At 36.0% G+C, this 16,087-nt stretch overlaps 4 protein-coding genes and 1 pseudogene across 4 annotated transcripts in view; 2 read left to right on the plus strand and 3 right to left on the minus strand.

Annotated features, from left to right (window-relative positions):
- On the minus strand, positions 1,223 to 1,799 carry LOC109128152 (putative defensin-like protein 231). Its single transcript, XM_019233964.1, has 2 exons — positions 1,702 to 1,799; positions 1,223 to 1,509 (listed from the first exon to the last, which is right to left on the minus strand). Exons 1-2 carry the CDS (start codon positions 1,766 to 1,768, stop codon positions 1,313 to 1,315), a joined length of 264 nt encoding a protein of 87 aa, XP_019089509.1. The 5' UTR covers positions 1,769 to 1,799; the 3' UTR covers positions 1,223 to 1,312.
- Positions 9,533 to 10,766, plus strand: LOC104733169. Its single transcript, XM_019233843.1, has 3 exons — positions 9,533 to 9,815; positions 9,904 to 10,131; positions 10,219 to 10,766. The coding sequence occupies exons 1-3, from the start codon at positions 9,609 to 9,611 to the stop codon at positions 10,624 to 10,626; spliced, it is 843 nt and encodes a 280-aa protein (XP_019089388.1). The 5' UTR covers positions 9,533 to 9,608; the 3' UTR covers positions 10,627 to 10,766.
- LOC109127897 lies at positions 11,156 to 12,323 on the plus strand (annotated as a pseudogene).
- On the minus strand, positions 12,542 to 15,895 carry LOC104733171 (proline-rich receptor-like protein kinase PERK14). Its single transcript, XM_010452776.2, has 8 exons — positions 14,908 to 15,895; positions 14,277 to 14,726; positions 14,074 to 14,160; positions 13,914 to 13,984; positions 13,649 to 13,734; positions 13,389 to 13,536; positions 13,092 to 13,253; positions 12,542 to 12,999 (listed from the first exon to the last, which is right to left on the minus strand). Exons 1-8 carry the CDS (start codon positions 15,893 to 15,895, stop codon positions 12,784 to 12,786), a joined length of 2,208 nt encoding a protein of 735 aa, XP_010451078.1. The 3' UTR covers positions 12,542 to 12,783.
- Positions 15,929 to 16,087, minus strand: part of LOC104733172 (proline-rich receptor-like protein kinase PERK14) — a 6,111-nt gene continuing 5,952 nt past the window's right edge. The window contains exon 2 of the mRNA XM_010452777.2: positions 15,929 to 15,945. Within this exon, the coding sequence (XP_010451079.1) occupies positions 15,929 to 15,945 (17 nt within the window). The remainder of the gene's footprint in view (positions 15,946 to 16,087) is intronic.

A 16,087-nucleotide genomic window follows, 5' to 3' on the forward strand; every position in this document is an offset into this window, starting at 1 on the left:
TTTTTTCTTTTCTTCTAAAAAAACAAATCTTCTTTCTCTCTTTTTTTGTTCTTCTCTTCTAAAAAAAAAAAAATCTTTTTTTCACTACTTTTTTTTATTCCGTCTCTCTACTTAGAAATGAATGAGAGTGATATGAATGGAATGGTGAGAGTGATCCGTTATATATAGTATAAATTTTGCGACTACTTTGCGACTCCAGTAAAAACAGTCGCAAATAAAGACTCCTTTGTCACTAAAAACTACATAATTGAGACAAATTAAAGCTCGAAACAGCTCAATACAAACGCAAACTGAAACATTTATCACGTTTTTTGCCGACATCAATAAGTGACTGCTTTGCGACTCTTTTGCAACAACGAACGGATGTGTCGCAAATAACGACGCATTTGTCACTGTTTTACCACGTAATAGAGACTCAAAAAAGGGTCACAAAAGTTCAGTACAAATCCACACTACCACATTTACCACGTTTTTTACCGACATAGTCACCGACTGATTTGTGACAATAAAATTAAAAGCAAAACAAAAGTGGCAAATACGTCGTGATTTAAAGACAGCTTTGCGACTAACTTTACTGACTTAATCTTCAGTTTATAGTTTGTCATAAATTGCGATTATTTTGCGACGCTCTATTTTTTCTCGATAAAATATCCCATAGTAGTCGCATAATAGCAACGAGTTAGCGACTACAGTTAGTCGTCGTAAATTTGCGACTGTTTTACGTTCATTGTATTCGTCATCGTTAGTCCGTGGCAAAAGTGTCACAAAATAGTCACAAAAGTTTGCGACTATAAATTCAGTCACAAAAAGTAGTCCCAAACGCCGTGTTTTCGTGTAGTGTTAGCATCGAGTCATCGAGATCGGCGAGGATGTTATCCTTAAGATAAAGCTTAGGAAGTGAACATTTTTGGTCTCGAAACACAAGTCATTTTATGTGTCCACATAATTAGCTAGCCTTTCACACTAATAAAACAATTCGTATTAAATTACATCAATCTTACAAATGCTAATATTTGTTTTTGTCAAATAAAAGATTGAAGTCCGCACATACTAGTACCATGGCCAATTACAAATCGTGTATAAGTAGCAAATCATATTATACGTACTAACATTCCTATAACTTAAAATAAAAATTCCAGATTAATAATCATTATGTAAAAATGATTTAACAAAAACTAATATTTGGATCATTACAATGTGGAACAGCTGGACATGGGAAATAAATTGATTGAAAAAAACTCATACTAGTTGGAAAGCCATAACATATTAGTAAATAGTAAAAACAATTACTGTTGGTTATGGAGTTGTAGTTTCATCTTGAGCAGTGATGTTTGCATTCGCAAAAGCGTTTGGTCTTGTGTAACATGTAAAGGTTAGTGCATGTGCAGTTAACATGTCTTTCTTTCTTATATTTATTCGTCATGAATTTCAAGCACTCCTTCTCTCCGTTAGAATCGCAATTTCCATCAATGTCTTCTATTCTATTACACAGTCCTTCAGCTCCCACTTCTTTTATTTTATATCAACCACAAAAGAATAGTATTGTTAGTTTTTTTTGGTTTAAGATCTAGTTAACACAATTACCGTTTGATAGTGCAATATTTTTTGAACACTTTTGTTTTCCCAACAATCTTTTTGCGATTCAAAAAAAAATATTTATAAATTCAACAAGTAAAGAAACAAAATCAAAGTATATATTACCTTTACAAGCGCTCAGAACCAGAAAAATAAGAACATAAGAAACTATAAACCAGGTAACAAATTTCATGATTAAAGAGTTGATAATAAATCTCAATTACTTCCAGGAATTTATTGTTAATATCTTACTCTCGTCACAGGTATTCTCGTAATAAATATAATTAAGCACAGTAAAAATAGGTAAGTACTATATTTTTAGAAAAATATGCTTTGTAAAATTCAACGAGCAAGTAAACGAGTTCGACGGGATCACTTTTTATTTTTAGAAAAGTTCTCCTTTTTATCAATTCCTTCGATGTCTAGTTTACTTTTTTAAATGTGGGAACTAAATATTGCATAAAAAAAAAAATTAGATGTGTGCTGAAAAAAAAAAGATGTGTGCTTTATATTTTAAATAAACATAAAAACAATTCTAGATATGCTTTATATTTTAAACAAGCACAGAAAAAACCATGGATATGCAAATTGTATAATTACTCAGGCTCAACGGCCATGAAAAACCTTCCATCACATTAAATCGAAGACGACCGGTGCAGGGGCGAGGTGGGGCACGTGCCCTATACTCCTTTTTAAATTTCTGCTATTAACATTGTCACATTAAAATCTTTAGCTTAGTTGGTAACTGTTCACAGTAATAATCATTAGGTCCTGAGTTTGATTCTCAAGTAGCACTTGTTATATTTAATTTTTTGTTTTTCTTTTGTTCAGTTTTATATTTGTTGGAGGCTTATGTTTACCTGTGGCATTTTTTTTTTTTTGTCAACCATTGGGCCACAACTGGCCGGTCCATTAGGAGCCGGGACTCGATCCCGGGTGTGATGGTGCCTTCTACAAATGGACTTACCTCCTGCTATTACCTATGGCATTTTCTTATTCCATTGTTTCTTAAATAAAACTATATGCAATTATTTCCCTTTTCACTTTATTCACATTTCTTTTATTACAAAGTAGACATATATATCTTAATTTTAAAAAGTATAACCAATAAAATATTAAATTAGTAATAGTAAACAAATATTATCTCTTTGGTAGTTAATTTATTATTTTTAGGCTTTAAATTTGTGTGAAATGATAAGATAAGTGATTTTAAATATATTACAAATATTTATATTCTATAATGAATTATAAGTTTGTAATTGTGTATTTCCTAATTAATAAATTAAGTATGTATGTAATTGAGCAGAACCATAAACCAATATAAACAATATTTTCAAAAAGTTTGGCTCATTTTTTGGACTTCATAGTTCATACCTTAGAATATATTCAAAATTAATGCAAAATATATCCTTTAAGATAAACAAAAAAAAAATATTAACTATATTATTTAAATGTCTCATACCAAATATTGATCAGTATTGTACACATATATACATGGTGTACGTACTAATATTGCACATATCTAGTGGACATACAACATAACTAACGAGTTTTAACATGCATATAATAATTAAGATCTTTAGATAGCACAATTACTGTTTGATAGGCCGAGAGATCATTAGAATACTATTTTTGCAATTCAAAATAATTAATCAATACAATAAAACTTGAATAAAACTTGAATGTGTTGCTTTCCTTGCTTGACACATCAGATTTTGTATTGAAGGAGAGAATGACACATCAATTAAAATGGTTAGCCTATAAAATTAAAACAATTAATACATGTCGCTTATATTCTGTTTACCTGTCAATATTTAAGATTCCAAAAAGAAATTAAAACCCTCCTATAGAAAGGCATATTAACCGAACTTTTTAAACATTTTTTCAAAAATTTGTTTGTGTGCTTCGTATCGAATTGGTTTTTTTTTTCCAAGAATATTGTTCTGTATTGATTCTTGAGGAAAGTATTTTTTTTTTTATCTGATTATATTAGATCTCTTCCTATGTAGTTTTGTAAATTCACTCTTTCTCTATTTCTCACCTTATAAATCATCGTTGTTGGAATAAGAAAAGAGAGGTTTGCATAAGCACGAGATCTAGATAAGGCAATCATAGACTTACGTCTCTGCGGTCATCATTGAGAATTCAAAGACGGGAACAAAGCTCGGAAAATCGTTCACTTAGCTCAAAAGGAGAGTATAGGAATCATTCACTAAATTAGACAAATATAAAATTTTAGATCGGAGACTTGTTTCATTCTGACGGCGGAAGGGCGGATCTAGGGCATCATGGGTGGGGCACGTGCCCTAAACGAGATAAAATTTTATTTATGTAATCAGCTAATATTATTATCCCTTAGCTCGGTTGGTTACAGTGTGCCCCATGCTAATTGTCAGGTGCCAAGTTCAAATCCCTTCTGTGCATCCGATTATTTGATTTTTTTTTCCACTGTTTCGTTTTATTTTGTTTGCCACTTGTCAGGTCATTTTTCAAGTGTCTTTCTCTTTCCCACATGTTTTAATTCTTCATTATGATCGGTACATTTTACATATTCTTTTTATTATCTCTCAAATAAATTAGGTTCATCCAGTTTTATTTTAATCCTTGTGATTATATTTTAACTTTATAAAAAATATCATCATTCTAAACTGTAAAGATTACATTTGAATTAAGAACATATTAATGAAATGAGAAACTTAGTAAGCACTGTATCATCTCATTTGTAGTTTATTTCATATAGAATTTAATTTTCTGTGATATTTTAGAAATGTTAATTCAAACATATTTTCAAGAATAAATAGCAAAAGTATTAATTTATAACTGAGCAAATAAATTATTTTATACAAAAGCTGATGTTACATCAAACACTAATTTATTTATAATTGAGCAAATAAATAGCAAAAGTATTAATTTTTTTAAGATGTTGCTAGATTAACATATATATAGCTTGAAGAACTTAATCATAAGCTTGTCAAGTGACTGATAGCTTCCAACTTGATCCTAAGCTTTTCAAGTGATTAAATAAGTTTGTTTAGTTTAGGTGTTAGGTTAAGATAAGAACAAGTATAAATATGTTGTAATGTTGTAAGAGATAAATTATGTGAGATTTAGGAGACAAAGGTTGAAATGCCTAAACCTAAAGTATTCTAAAAGATACATCAAGAAAATTTACAATGTAGACATCAAAGAGTAATCTCTCTTACTGTTCTAGAGGGTTTGTGGGTGAGTGAGAAACAAATCAAGAATTAATGGTTTGTAATCCGTAAACTTATTTGGTAATAAATTAAAAATATATTCAAAAATTAAATTTATGTTATAAAAAACTCAAATATCATATGATGATGTAAATAATAATAACAAAAAAAATACTATTGAAATTATCAAAAACTTATGAATTGATTCCAAATAACATATTAAATTATGAAATAAAAAAAAAAAAACAAATATAAAAAATAAAATTAAAAAACCAATTCCGCGGTGTAGCACGGGTGTCAACCTAGTGCTTTATAAATTCAACAAGTAAGGAAACCAAATCAATGTATGAATTACTTTTACAATCATTCGGTTTACCGATTGGTGTCATTTTTACCGATTGGTTTTTTAAGCCTTCAAATCAATGTAACAAATTTGACAGTTTAACACCGATTATGGATCATTTTTACATGAAATTTATTACATTGATTTACCTTTACTCCGTCGTTTGACTGTGTTTTCTGATTGGTTTTTTAAGCCATCATTCTATTCTATGAGTAGTTTCTTGAAATTAATTCTTTGGTCGTCTGATGTGTGGTTACTGATTGGTTTTGATTATGTAGTTTCCTAGAAAAGTTTCTTATGAAATTGGAAGAGGCAAAGTGGACTCTCAGCGAAGATCTAGACTATAAGGTAATTTCATCTGATTTTGACCTCTTTCACTATCCATCTTTTTGAATCACTGTTTTTCTTATACTTATATATCATTTCTATAAGATGCCTACTATAACACTTGTTCCTGATGGTTGTGGGTTTTTTTTTTTTTTTTTTTTTTGTGAATTTCTCAATTTTAATTTTCAGTAATACGCTATTCTTTTAAATAATCTGCTAAATACTTTTGGGCTCATTTATCTTTTAAATTTTTTGTTAAATACTTTTGGGCTCGTTGATCTTTTAAAATTTTTGTTAAATACTTTTGGGCTCATTGATCTATTTCATTACATACAAAGTGTTAATAGCTAGCAAGTAGCAAAGGTTCGATTCAGTTTCAACTTCTAATTAATGATACGTTTTTAAAAATAAAAAAATCCTTAAATGTGAAACAATGTTTATAGCCGAACACAAACCCCTTATATACAAATTATTAGAAAATAAGTCAAACCTATTTTTTTTGTTATTTGTGTGAATGTGGGCACCTGATTAGACTTTGTTGTATTTTCGGGATTATTTTTTTCTTCTTTCTGGCGGCAAATCCCTCTCGCTGTTGTATATATATATAATTTGGTGAATATTTTTGTGACACATCTCAAGATTTTGTTAGAAGGTTTAAACTTTAAATTAAGATTAATAAATTTATGGTTCATTTTTTGATGGAAGAAAATGAACTTTCACTCCTTTTTTTGAATTAATATATATTAACAAAAACAATTCCTAATAGGATTGGTTAAAAAAAAAAAATTCTCAATAAAATTAGGTTTTCATTTTTCCTTTTGTATGTTTACTTTTACATAGATCTTTTTTATGATAGGCTTTGAATTTTTACATAATTTTTTGCCTCCTGAAGATAGCAGAAGCCAAAATTGAAGAGACAGTTTGTGAAGACAGGATCAGCGCTTTACGTGAAGATTTGCTTGTGACGATACTGTTGCTTGTCTCGATTAAAGATGCAGTAGGCACCATGATTTTGTCTAAACGATGGCGCTTTATCTAAATGATGTTGCCTAGACTTGATGACCAAGAAAACAGAGATGGTCCTGATCATGATTGGTCTTTTGATGATAATGACAAGAGCAAGAAGAGCATTTGGTGGGTTCTTGACAATTCACTGGAACTCCACAAAACACCTGTCTTAGAAATCTTGCTTATCAAACTTGGTCCAGGGTGTCCTAGTGATGCTGATGTCGGAAAGTGGCTTACAAAGGTTGGTTATGCTAAAATACAAGCTTTGCTGGTCCACACAGGTCCAACCAGATTGCCCAAAAGCCTTTACACCTGCGAAACACTCGAGGAACTTACTCTCTCTCCACTACAAGAAAACAGTCGATTAGCGACTACAAGTAGCGACTACATTTGTAGTCGCCAAAAATAACGACCATATAGTGACTATTTTGCGACTACGCTGTGACTACAGTGATTTAGTCGCCAATCAGTCACTACTTTACCGACCACAGTAGATAGTCGTACTATAGTCGTCAATTTAGCGACTATTCTGCGACTCATTCGGCGAGTCATTAAATAGTCACCCCTTAGTCGCCAAATAGTCGTAAAAGACAGTTAAAAAACGTGTTTTTCTGTGGGGGCCAACTGATATTGAGTAGTCGCCTATTAGTGGCATAGATGTAGACTATAAAAACAAATTTCACCCATTTGTCATCTTCATTCCAACACAATTGTCTTTCCTTCCCCAAAAAAAAATGTAGTTAAAAAAAAAAAATTGGCTTTATAAAAACTTTTATTTTCTCCAAAAAAAAAATATATATAGTTCTTAAAAAAACACAATTTTTATATATATATATATATATATATATATATATAATGGCGGGAAATTTTTCATTAGAATTCGAATTAGTAGGGTTGGACCAATTCTCGTTTGGAAGTAGCCAAGATACAGTTCAGAATAATGGCGGTAAGTTTTTCTGTTCATGTAGTAGAAGAAGAAAACAAACATATGTTTTAAGAAGCCTATCAATTTCTTACTTTTATTCACAAACAATATTTGCATAGGATTTGGACTTATGAATATGCTCTATTTAAAGTATCTATATAGGTTATATATAGAATTTTTTCCTTATTTCTTTTTTTGTTTCAATATTCATTAAGGATTAATAAGTACTAAAATAATTTGTGTGAAGATTTATTATTATAATTAAGATAGAAATTATAATATTAAAATTAATTTATTATTTTTATAAAATTAAAATTACAAATTCTTTTAATTATTATTATAATAGAGATAGAAATTATATATAGAATCTTTTCCTTATTTCTTTTTTGTTTCAATATTCATTAAGGATTAATAAGTACTAAAATAATTTAAATTTGTAATTATAATTTTTAGAAAAATAATAAATTAATTTTATTATTATAATTTCTATCTTAATTACAATTTCTATCCTAATCATTTAAATGTTTAAGGCCCAAACCCACTACCTAATTATCTAATTAGGCCTTGTAATTCCTAAAAACCCATTAACCCACTAACTAACCTAAACCCATTAACCCACTAACTAACCTAAAAAACCTAATCTCACGACACAACTCACAACACAACTCTCAAACCCTAATCTCACAACACAACTCTCACTCGAAACTCTATCGCCTCTCTCTCTCAAACCCTAATCTCACAACACAACTCTCACTCTCTTCGAATCTATCAGTCTCCATCACCAAGAAGATACCAAATCGAGGGAAGAGAAGGAAGGTTGGTCCTAACGTTACTCAGAGAGCGACGGGGGCAACACCAAATCGACGGCCTAATACTCTGCCCAGTCGGTACAACTTCACGCCGGCGGGACAAGATCCTCCTCCTCTGCAGACGCCTGAAGCACAAGCCGGCGGTTTGCAACGACAGTCTCCAGCCCAGATCCGGAACTATCCTCCGCCGCAACAACTTCTTCAGAACTCATCTACACATCCACCTCCACCCGAGCTATACCGGACTCCTTTAGAAGAAGTCCACTTCAATCCACGGACTCAGGGGAGAAGTCGGGATGTCTCTCCGCCTTCGCCAGTTCAACCCTCTCAAACTCAGGCGAGAAGTCAGGCGAGAAGTCAGGTGAGAAGTCAGGCCAGAAGTCGGGAAGTCTCTCCGCCTTCTCCAGTTCAACCCTCTCAAACTCAGGCGAGAAGTCAGTCGCATCCATCGCATCCATCGTCTCAAGGGAACAACTTTGAAGAAGAATCTTCTCCGGTGTTGCCCGAACTACAGTCCGATGTGTTGCGTGCTCTAAATGCATTGCTTGTGGTTCCAGACAGGGATCAGTTCACCACTGTCCTCTCTCCCACACCCGCACCGAACACCCAATGGTATGATTTTCCTCTTCAATTATTGTGGTCTTGTCTTGTGCGAATATAAATGATTGTGGTTTGTCTTGTGCGAATAGCTTCTAAGTTGGTCTTGTCTTGTGCGAATAACAATGATTGTGGTCTTGTGGTCTTGTCTTGTGCGAATAGCTTCTAAGTTGGTCTTGTCTTGTGCGAATAACAATGATTGTGGTCTTGTGGTCTTGTCTTGTGCGAATAGCAATGATTTTCCTCTTCAATTACTGTGGTCTTCTCCTGTGCGAATAGAAATGGTTGTGGTTTGTCTTGTGCGAATAGCTTCTAAGTTGGTCTTGTCTTGTGCGAATAACAATGATTGTGGTCTTGTGGTCTTGTCTTGTGCGAATAACAATGATTTTCCTCTTCAATTACTGTGGTCTTGTCTTGTGCGAATAGAAATGGTTGTGGTTTTTCTTGTGCGAATAGCTTCTAAGTTGGTCTTGTCTTGTGCGAATAACAATTAGTGTTGATCTTACTTATTTTATTGGTTCATGTGTATGGAGGTTTACTCGTGACAAAGGATCGAAACTTGTTCGGAAGATTACTAAAATTCTTCAAAACAAATTCGAAGGTCCCTTCTACAGCTGGACATGTGTGCCGCGGGACAAACAAGAGAGATACTTCCTTGAGTTCGCGGTAAGGATAGCTCCTTTTTACATAGCTTTCATAGATAGCTTTACATGTCTTCTTTTCACTCACAATAGCTCATTTTTTTCTAGAAAACCCACACTTGGGATCCTTTGATAACCGGGACTGTTCAAGCTTACTTTGAGGGAATCTGTCAAAACCGGATCAAAGGCATGGTTAGCAGTGTGAGGACTAGTCGAGTTCAACCAAACTGGATTGGCGACACTCTCTGGATTACGATGGAGGATTACTGGGACACTGAAGAAGCACAACAAAGGAGTAAAACCTACTCTGATGCCCGTATGTTTGACCGTAACGGCCTAGGTCCTCATGTACACCTCTCAGGGCCAAAGTCATATCGACAGCTTCAAGACGAAATGGTTAAGTAGCTGTTATTTTTGCCACTTTCAATTCTTACATAGCTTTTTTTTTTTTTAGTTAATCTCTGTTTCTTTGCTAACATTGCAGGTTGAGGAATTGGGAAGAGAAGTCCGACTTGGTGAGGTTTTTATCAAGGCACATACAAAGCCTGATGGTACATATGTTGATCGGAAGGCAGAGAAGATTGCTGGAACTTATGAGAAGACTGTTCAAGAGAGGTTGTCTCAGCTCGAGGCAGAGTCTTTTGCTGTGTCGGATGGAGAATCACGGCCACGGGACCTCACAACAGAAGAATATACAGAAATTTTCCTTGAGGTAACTTTTTTAAAAAACCAATACACATTTATAGTCTTGTAGTTTCATTTGTCATCCACTAATCTTAACTCTTCTCTTATTTTCAAGTCCACTGAGAAAGATACAAGAGGAACACCTTATGGAGTTGGAAGCCTCAAGGACTGCCTTGTCAATGGAAAGCATAAGCAAGCATGTGGCTCTTCTACCTTTGTGGCTCTCGAAGAACAGTTGAAGGAAGCTCAACGCATGATAGAAGAACAGGCTGCTCAACTGCGGAGGCATGATGCAGAAACAGCTGTGCGTGAAGCTGAGCAATCCAAACTTATTGCTGCCCAAGCTGAGCAATCCAAAGTTATTGCTGCCCAGAAGGACAAGATTGACCATTTATCAGTCGTCGAGGATTTTCTGAGGGAATGTGATCCGCGGTTTGAGAATTTCGTTGCAAGGAAACAGACAACCACAGAACCTCTTCTCCAAGATGATCCAACTCCAACTCCATCAACCGCTGCTTCATAGGTTTCTTCTATGTCTTAACTCTTTTTGGATGAACTCTATCTCACTCTACTCGGATGAACTCTGTCTCTCGCTCTTTTGTATGAACTCATTGCCACTTTTGTATGAACTCTATCTCATCCTCTTTTGATTTCTGTAACTTGAACATGTAGTGTATTTCAATATTTCGATATTATGTCTTTCTTAATTCGATATGTCTTTCTTAATTCGAATCTCTCAATTAAAATTGGTATACAAGAATGAAAAGAAGAGGATAATGGGAATGAAAAGAAGAGGATAATAGGAAATTAGTATATGAAACTTTCAAATAATGAAATCAACAGCAGTGGCTAAATAGTCGTAACATACAGATTCTGAAATCAAAATCAGTGGCCAAATAGTCGTAATGTAGTTTCTAAATAGTCACTACGGTAAGTGACTATATAGCGACTATAAACACTCAGTTCCTAATTAATCACACTATAGTCACCCCTTAGTCGTATTTTAACGACTATATTACGACTACTTAATGACCATATAACGACTACATTATATGGTCGTACCGTAGTCGCTAAAAGGCGACTATAAATACGACTAAATAAATTAGCGACTATCGATCTCCGACTGCTTGAGTTAATCGCTATTTGGTCGTAAACACAGTTTATGCAACTACAAACCGACTAATAGTGTAGTCGCTAACCGCCTGTTTTCTTGTAGTGCTCACAAGATTCTTGTGGATTTCCCTTCTTCTTCTTGCCTCCCGTCCCTTTTAACTCTTGAACTTTTCTATGTGGTGTATAAAGACGAGGCTTCCCTTGTTAGGTTCTTATCGAGCTGCCCTGTTCTTGACCTTTTGGACGTGAAACGGAACAAGAATCATGACAATGTCACAAAGTTTAGTGTGAAAGTACCTTCTTTACAGTACCTGTGGTATGAAAATTGGGATTATACATCACTTCCAGATGACAATGATGTAATCGATACTGGTAGGTAATAGACTTTACAATCATTGATTGTTCAAGAGACTCCTGGTCGATCGAGAATATGCCTTGTCTTAATAACGCATATATCGATGTTAGGTCTTTCCCTGATATTGACAAGTCCAAAACATCTATTTCCAGGGTCTTGTCCCTTGAGTTGTTTATGACGACCGAAGAAGTGGTAGCTCTCTAACTTCTTGCGGCATATAATTACGTTTTTGTTTGCTTCATTGCAGCTTGTGCGTTGCAGCGCCATCAACTTCTCTCGACTTATAAAGTTAAGTATCTGTCCACGGAAATCAGACTAGTTGGGACCACTCCTACGTTTACTTGAAAATGCTCCAAAACTTAAATATCTTTTGGTAAATTATGTACGTATCATCTCCTCTTCTTCTTGCTTTAATGGCCTAAAAGACTAGGCAAAAATTGTTTCAATATATAGCCATCATTGCTTCTCAGGAATATTTCTTTCACCCCTTGGAACGGATCCCACTTTCATGGAACCAACCGCGTTCTATTCCTCGATGCATGTCGTCACATCTCGAGATATTTGAGTATAGAAAATATGGAGACAGAGTGGAAGAGGAAGAATTCTTGACGTATATGCTAGCTAACTCTATGTGTTTAAAGACCGCGACAATCTCTGTGAGACCCGGCGTTCATAAAAAGAAAGAGTTGACAATCGAGAAGTTGAGAAATATTCCTAGGGTTTCGACAACATGCCAACTTTTGCTCAAATGAAATTTGTACTTTTATCATGCTCAGTGAATGTGCAAGCTTTAGCTTTTTATCACGTTTCCCTAAATTTAATGTGAAAAACTGCTATTACTATAGAATATACAAAAATGTAGAATGCTTTTAACCACCTTAAAGGATTAGAACGTAAAAGTAACTAAGAAAGCTGGAGTGCTAGACAAGGTTTGTGGTACCGACTACCGAGCCAAAGTTTAGGATTTAGATCAGAAACAAACAAGATAATTTCAAAATAATTAAACTTGTGCGGTTGTGCCCCAATATTACAACAAATTTGTACATAAAACGATCCCCAAATGAACACAAGCAGTGTTCTTCAGAACCCTTAGCTACAAATGAATGAAGTAGGCTAATTTCTTACCACATTTTTTTTGTTAAACCCCAGATGACCGTATTCTAAAAGCCAATAATATTATTGTGGTGAAACTTACCCTATGGAACCTTAAAACTAAATACTCATATGTTGTTGTTCACTGCTCGACTGAGATGGGTTGATTCCATATTCTGAAGTGTAACCATCGCTTGAACCTGTGTCGAATCTCCTCTTACTTGTACCGTACCGTGGTGTGATGTCATTCGGGTTTTCAGAAGAGCTATATGTCCTGCTAGTCCCAGTCTCGTCGACCTTTCTTAGGGCCACCTCGCCTTCAAGAGCACGTACTATCTATTCAAGTTTTTTCAAGATATCCATGAATTAGGCTTTTGTAGTCATTTCGGATACATGGAAAAATACATGTATTTAAACTACTCTCAAACCTGGCTCATTCGGGGCCGAAGCCAAGCTGATTGGCGTATGCAAGCAGCAGCACAAGCAGCCATGTTTGCCATCTGAGTTGTGTCATAATTCTTCTCCAACCTCTGGTCTACAACAAGGTCAAAATTTTCTCCAGAAATGGCTTTCGCAAGCAATGGCCTGGCCTGAGGAATATATATAAAAAATTCACAATTTGTTATTTTGGAGTTTACTATTCCTCCACTATCTATTGGAAATAGAAAAACAGAAAGAAAATCTGATGGGTATCCATCATCATCATCATATGTATTTTGACTTACCCAATCAACTAAACTCTGGTTTGTGGTAGGATCTTTGGCAAAAATTGATGGACGTCCAGTGATGAGTTCTAGAAGCACGACCCCAAATGAATATACATCTGACTTATCAGTTACTTTCCCACTAGACGCGTATTCTGGAGCCATGTATCTGTTTCAGTGGTGCACAAGACGTTTAGTGATCATTGATTAATAAATCTTTTCATCTTACGATACAGCAGTTAAGATGACATAACATATCAAGCATTGGATGGTATTTTTACCCGAAAGTTCCTACCACTCGAGTAGAGATATGAGTGAATGATGAATTGGTGTCTGAAAAGAACTTGGCTAGTCCAAAGTCAGAGACCTGAAAGAAGCAAAACAGAACAACAACTCTTAAGCTACTTGTTAATTAGAAGAAAATGGTATGAATACAAACCGAATAAATGAAAACTATGATTCAAAAAAACTTCATTGAGACCCAAATTTCTGGTGGAATTCATCCTGAAAAACAAAACTTAATGATAAGATTAAAGAGCAGATCACCTTTGCCTCATATTTGGAATCTAGAAGGATATTAGCTGCTTTGATATCACGGTGAATTATAGTTGGACTGCCTGCATTTCAAGCACGAGAAATCAATATGAGTGTTGAAAAACCCTAAACAGCCATTTTCATTCTCATCAATGAGGAGAAAAAAACTCACAGTCCTCATGAAGATACGCTAATCCTTTTGCTGCTCCTACAGCAATCCTGAGCCTCAGTTCCCACTCCAACACACTTCCTCTGTTTCCTACAACACATATATTCTCACAATACTCAACATAATGAATCTAAAGACAAAAATCAAATCCTTAAAAAAAGGGATCATATCATATCATATCATATCATATCATATATATTTATTACCATGTAAGTGGAACTCCAACGTATCTTTAGGAACAAACTCGTAAACCAAGAGTCTTTTATCTCCGTTAACGCAATAACCAACCAACGAAACAAGGTGCTTATGATGAACCCTACTGATTGTGTCAACCTCAGCTTGGAACTCTCTTTCCCCTTGATAGCTTCCAATCTTCAGCTGCTTCACCGCAACTTCTATCCCGTTTTTCAATATTCCTTTGTGAACATAACCAAAACCGCCTTCTCCCAAAAGATTCGCCTCTGAAAATCCACCCGTTGCTTCTGAAAGTTCTTCGTAGGTGAACATTCCAGATGGCATTGTAGAAACAGCATTGTTCTCCTTAGTACCATGACCTCCACTAGATGAATATTTAGGTGGTGCAGCATTGATTGGAGGTGGCATTGTGATAACATGCGTCTGGTTTGAACCGACATTACCGCCTCGATTATGTTGAACTGATCCAGTAAAAACACAAAAGAGTCTAACATTACATTACAATTATGACAATCTGAAACAGTAACGTTGAAATTGATCTCAAAGTTTCAAGTCTTTAGCTAGGTTATGGAAACGTGTAGGGCAAGAAGATTCAGGAACAAGAAATTAGAAACTTTTATGGCAAATTTGAATTCATCATACCTTTTGATGGAGTTTTGGATTGATGAGGAGCAGAGCTGTCGTTGTTTCTATTTCTGGTAGCTCTGTAAAAGACAAAGAGGAGACCTAACAGAACAAGTAGGAGAGCTCCAACGATCACACCGCCAAATAAGAATCCGGCGGATGAGCGGTGATACGACGTCGTCTCAGGCAGACTCTTCGGTACAAGTGGCTGTGGCGTTCCCGGTCCCGGAGATAGTGATTCGCGGGGACTCGTCTTGGGCTCTGTAACCGGCCCAATTGGAGGTACTACTGTTCCCGTTAGTGGGCCAGTAGGCCCAAAGAAAGGAAGAGTTGCTGTTGCCGGTGACTTCTTCGGCGGCGGAGTGGATGAAGAGGGGAATGGCGTCGTCGAGAGCGGTGGTTTAGGTGGAGCAGAAGTTTCCGGGAGAGTCGGAGTGCTCGGAGAAGGTTTTGGTGGGGAAGAATTGGTGGGAGGAGGAAGCGAAGGCTTAGGGGCACGGCGGCGAGGAGTAGACGGCGGTGGAGGAGAAGCCGTACTCGCCGGCGGGATTGAATCGGAGGGAAGTGAAGGAGGCGGCGGGAAAATGGGGTTTCCCGGCGGTGATGTCTCAAAGGGAAGCGGAGAAGGCGGCGGAGACGGTTTGGCGGGAAGGAAAGGCAATGGCGGTGAACCGGAAGGAGCTGAGGCCTGAGGAGACGGTGGAGATGGAGATTCTAACGGAGGCGACGGTGGAGATACTAATGGAAGAGTCGGTGGGGATACTAATGGAGGAGACGGTGGAGATGCTAACGGAGGAGATTCAATCGGAAGAGGCGGTGGCGAAGCGGTGGGAGCTAAGAGGGGCGGTGGGGGAGGCAACGGAGGAGGAGAGCTCAATGGCGGGGAAATAGGAGACAAAGGAGGAGCTGGAGGTGATGACGTGTCAGGTAAGGAATCTGACGGAGCTGAAGACGTGGCAGGCGGGGAATTAGCCGGAGCCGGGGAGGAAGAAGGAGAGAGCAACATTAAAACGACCGCGTTTCGTGGAAGGACGCAAAATTATTGGAAGAGTGAAGCTTTTTATTACAGTTACATACAGTAAGGGTCAGTCATAGAGGAAGCAGGTGAGAGAGGTATTGGGTAGTGTTAAGTGTAAGGTGTTTTTGTCGTATAGAGCAGTGTAAGCTTCTGACCGTGAGAATGTATTATCGCTTTCTC

The sequence above is a fragment of the Camelina sativa genome, chromosome 12, assembly GCF_000633955.1.
Source record: "Camelina sativa cultivar DH55 chromosome 12, Cs, whole genome shotgun sequence".
Classification (NCBI taxonomy): domain Eukaryota; kingdom Viridiplantae; phylum Streptophyta; class Magnoliopsida; order Brassicales; family Brassicaceae; genus Camelina; species Camelina sativa.